Below are 5,118 nucleotides of genomic sequence, written 5' to 3'. Positions count from 1 at the left end.
TGAAGAGTGCACACGGTAAGGAGCGTGATCAGCCTAAGGGTAGGATCAAGGTACTTTTAGTTTAGTTTTGTGCCAAAAATTAAGAAGAAGTACTGTTTCAGACCCTATCAGTGTACAGCAGCCACATCCACAAAATATAGCTCATTACATTCTACCTCAGAATAAGACATACAACAAACGTTTTAGTCTAATTTTGCCAGAAACAGTAGCATTCAACATAACACACATTTATTGGAACTGAAATTATCTTCTTATTCCACTTAATTGTTGCTCATTCTCTGGCCTGGATCACTGCACTGTCAGAGGCTCAGGGGCCCAGAGGTCTCAGGGGCCCAGAGGTCACAGGAGCCCAGAGGTCACAGGGGCCCAGAGGTCACAGGGGCCCAGAGGTCACAGGAGCCCAGAGGTCACAGGAGCCCAGAGGTCACAGGAGCGCAGAGGTCACAGGCGCTCAGAGGTCTCAGGGGCCCAGAGGTCAAAGGGGCCCAGAGGTCACAGGGGCCCAGAGGTCACAGGGGTCCTAGTAATCCGCACCAAGCTGCTCCACTGCTCCAGGGTTGACCCTTGACCTGAGACCCAAAAATGTCCCTAGCATTCAGCTACACAAAGCAAGTCTGCAAGTTTTTGTCTAATAGACATAGAAATAACACCCCCAAAAACCTTGAATAGTCTACTTTTCAAATATATACAGTTCAACACTATTATATATATTATAATATATTATAACTATCATATATATATTGCCAGGACCACCTTTGATACTGCAGAATCACACATATAGGCTATATAGGGATACAAAAGAAAACACTTACAGTATATATAGAATATATAGGGATACAAAATAAAACACACACATATAGATTATATACGGATATAAAAGAAAACACATACATATATGTTATATAGTTATAAAAAAGAACACATACATACATACAGTATAGGCTTTATGGAGATGTATTTGTGCAGTCATATTGAACTACCACAAGAGGGCCCTAGCACTCCAGTTACACCCTACATTCACTATCAAGACACACGTTTCCATGGATATCAAAAGTCAAATGACAAATCTCTCAACACATTTAGCACAAGATGTTAAACAGGACAGTGTCATGTACTTACAATCCCAAAATGTACAGATACAGCAAAGACAACCCTTTCATCCTTACTAACTAAGTTTGCAAAGATGAATAAATGGCTTCAGTGATTGCTGATGGCAGACAGCCTGTACAACTTGTGGTTATTTACACAATCCCTGGTTGCCTGGTAACCCTGTACCATTCAGAACTGTGATGGTGTCAGGATGTGCAGGTCTAAAGGGACTTCATCTGAGCCCAGTAAATGTGCCCACTTCATGCTGTTGAGTCCCATCGCACAGGTGTCAGTGTGGAGGAGGTGCTGTTGAGTCCTATGGCACAGGTGTCAGTGTGGAGGGAGGTGCTGTTGAGTCCCATGGCAAAGGTGTCAGTGTGGAGGAGGTGCTGTTGAGTCCCATGGCACAGGTGTCAGTGTGGAGGAGGTGCTGTTGAGTCCCATGGCACAGGTGTCAGTGTGGAGGAGGTGCTGTTGAGTCCCATGGCACAGGTGTCAGTGTGGAGGAGGTGCTGTTGAGTCCCATGGCACAGGTGTCAGTGTGGAGGAGGTGCTGTTGAGTCCCATGGCACAGGTGTCAGTGTGGAGGAGGTGCTGTTGAGTCCCATGGCACAGGTGTCAGTGTGGGAGGAGGTGCTGTTGAGTCCCATGGCACAGGTGTCAGTGTGGAGGAGGTGCTGTTGAGTCCCATGGCACAGGTGTCAGTGTGGAGGAGGTGCTGTTGTGTCCCATGGCACAGGTGTCAGTGTGGAGGAGGTGCTGTTGAGTCCCATGGCACAGGTGTCAGTGTGGAGGGAGGTGCTGAAAGGCCTCTCTGGTGGAGGAGAGAGTGGAGGAGGTTTGGCAGCAGGAGTCCCACACAGGTGAGTGCTGAGCCAATCAGACGGCCCCTCCACAGTCACCTGACACATCAGGATTACAAGCCACACCCACATTAACACAGCAACTCTGGCAGCAGTGAATACTGCAACACAAATGCCTGATTAAATCTTTCCCATCTGTGTGGTTGTGGAAGTACCCTGCTGATGGAAACTCACTGTATAAACATAAACATTCATGAAACAGGGCCGTCACAAGCCCAGGTGGTTACAGAAGTTCATCACTGTTTATTTTGATAACATATATTCCATGGGGGCTAACCAATCAGAGGAGAGGACACGTAGCTGTCCTCTTAACCAGTGAGACCTGTTTCTTTGCTGCCTCTATTTTCTGCAGACACCACAGAGTCAGGTAAAGAAACTACCTTTCATGAAAGAAACACATAATATTTTACAAAGATCAAAGATGTTTCGTGCTCAATTTGTGGAAACACCTATAATAGAGGGATAGTTTTATTATAGTTTAAACGCAGCTGCAGTGACCCACACCACAGACAGACAGCAGAGAGTGGTTATCCACACTGACTGACTGACTGGATCCAGAGGACATGGCACAGCAGAGAGTGGTTATCCACACTGACTGACTGACTGGATCCAGAGGACATGGCAGCTCCTACACTCAGTTCCAGTGAGTAATGCATTCAGTTGGTTCATCGCAGTTGCATTTTAGAAAAGTTCCTCTGTTTCAAGAGACTGCAGTCATTTTAATGTGTGAGCTTAAAAGTTTATTAAAAGATCTTCTGTTTCAAGCTTGCAGTCATATTAATGTGTGAGCTTAAAAGTTTATTAAAAGATCTTATGTTTCAAGTCCCTGCTGTCATTTTAATGTGAGCTTAAAAGTTTCTTAAGCTTTTGCAATTATTTTATACTTTTTTCTTCAAGCCGTCACTCATGATCTCACAGATTTGAGGATTATGCTGCTGGGCTACAGAAAAGCTGGGAAGAGTTCATCAGGAAACACCATCCTGGGCAGAGAGGAGTTTGATACTGTAGGGAGAACAGCTCAGTGTGTGAAGAGACAGGGTCAAGTAGCAGGGAGGCAGGTCACTGTGGTGGATGCTCCAGGATGGTGGAGGAACTATCAGTTAGAGGAAACTCCTGAACTGACTAAAAATGAGATTGAGCTCAGTGTGTCTCTGTGTCCTCCTGGACCCCACGCTCTGCTGCTAGTCATACGTGTGGACACTCCATTAACAGAGACACACAGAAGATCCCTACAGGAACACCTGGAGCTTCTTAGTGAGAGAGTGTGGAGTCACACTATAGTGCTGTTCACCCGTGGAGACTGTCTGGGAGACACACCCATTGAGCAGCACATTGAGAGTGAAGGAGAGAGTCTGCAGTGGCTGGTAGAGAAATGTGGGAACAGATATCATGTCCTCAACAATCAGAAGATAGAAGATCACATGCAGGTTACACAGCTGATGGAGAAGATTGAAGAGATGGTGACTGGAAACAGAGGACAACATTATGAGATGGAGAGACAGAGAAGAGAAATATTGGAGAAGAAGAGAAGGAGAGATGAAGAGAGAGTGAAAAGGATGATGAAGGTGAAGATAGAGAGAGAGTCTCTCAGATCACTGATGGGTGAGTTAAGAATCTCATATTCAACAACTTCCATTTTGTTGCTCATCTCCAATGGATTGTACATTAGCTTTCTTTACACAGTTACAGACATTTAACACAGCAGATAGGAGACACATGATCAGTGCATTTATTACTACTGATAAACACACTGACTAAATTGAAAAGTGTAATTTTTCATAAATGACCATTCATAAATAATGTACTATGTGGATTAAATATGAATTTGACATCATATTGCCTCTATAGCTGACTATGATTAAAAGTTATTCAGAAGACCTACGTATATTCTGCACTGACTGACTTGTGCTTCTTCATGTCAGGTGATTCTCTTCAGCTGTCAGAGTTGAGGATTGTGCTGCTGGGATATATAAGATCTGGGAAGAGTTCATCAGGAAACACCATCCTGGGCAGAGAGGAGTTTGATACTGTAGGGAGAACAGCTCAGTGTGTGAAGAGACAGGGACAAGTAGCAGGGAGGCTGGTCACTGTGGTGGAGGCTCCAGGATGGTGGATGAATTATCAGTTAGGGGAAACTTCTGAACTGACTAAAAATGAGATTGAGCTCAGTGTGTGTCTGTGTCCTCCTGGATCCCACGCTCTGCTGCTGGTCATACGTGTGGATACTTCATTCACAGAGACAGAGAAAAGATCAGTGCAGGAACACCTGGAGCTTCTCAGTGAGAGAGTGTGGAGTCACACTATAGTGCTGTTCACCCGTGGAGACTGGCTGGGAGACACACCCATTGAGCAGCACATTGAGAGTGAAGGAGAGAGTCTGCAGTGGCTGATAGAGAAATGTGGGAACAGATATCATGTCCTCAACAATCAGAAGAGAGAAGATCACATGCAGGTTACACAGCTGATGGAGAAGATAGAAGAGATGGTGGCAGGAAACAGAGGACACCATTATGAAATGGAGAGACAGAAAATAGAAATATTGGAGAAGAAGAGAAGGAGAGATGAAGAGAGAGTGAAAAGGATGATGAAGGAGAAGATAGAGAGAGGGGCCCTCAGATCACTGATGGGTGAGTTAAGAATCTCATATTCAACAACTTCCATTTTGTTGCTCATCTCCAATGGATTGTACATTAGCTTTCTTTACACAGTTACAGACATTTTACACAGCAGATAGGAGACACATGATCAGTGCATTTATTACTGCTGATAAACACATTGACTAAGTTGAAAAGTGTCATTTTTCATAAATGACCATTCATAAATAATGTACTATGTGGATTAAGTGTGCATTTGACATCATATTGCTTCTATAGCTAACTATGATTAAAAGTTATTCAGAAGACCTACGTATATTCTGCACTGACTGACTTGTGCTTCTTCATGTCAGGTGATTCTCTTCAGCTGTCAGAGTTGAGGATTGTGCTGATGGAATATATAAGATCTGGGAAGAGTTCATCAGGAAACACCATCCTGGGCAGAGAGGAGTTTGATACTGTAGGGAGAACAGCTCAGTGTGTGAAGAGACAGGGACAAGTAGCAGGGAGGCAGGTCACTGTGGTGGAGGCTCCAGGATGGTGGATGAATCATCAGTTAGAGGAAACTCCTG

At 44.5% G+C, this 5,118-nt stretch overlaps 1 protein-coding gene across 1 annotated transcript; it reads left to right on the top strand.

Moving 5' to 3' along the window:
* Positions 1 to 1,860: 1,860 nt before the first annotated feature.
* On the top strand, positions 1,861 to 3,466 carry LOC122128991 (GTPase IMAP family member 9-like; the record flags this gene model as incomplete). Its single annotated transcript, XM_042704038.1, has 3 exons — positions 1,861 to 1,927; positions 2,305 to 2,319; positions 2,871 to 3,466. Coding segments are annotated over exons 1-3 (678 nt in total), but the record flags the coding sequence as incomplete, so codon positions are not given.
* Positions 3,467 to 5,118: the final 1,652 nt, after the last annotated feature.

This window comes from Clupea harengus, unplaced genomic scaffold (assembly GCF_900700415.2).
Source record: "Clupea harengus unplaced genomic scaffold, Ch_v2.0.2, whole genome shotgun sequence".
NCBI lineage: Eukaryota > Metazoa > Chordata > Actinopteri > Clupeiformes > Clupeidae > Clupea > Clupea harengus.
This window is presented reverse-complemented; position numbering and strand designations above follow the sequence as displayed.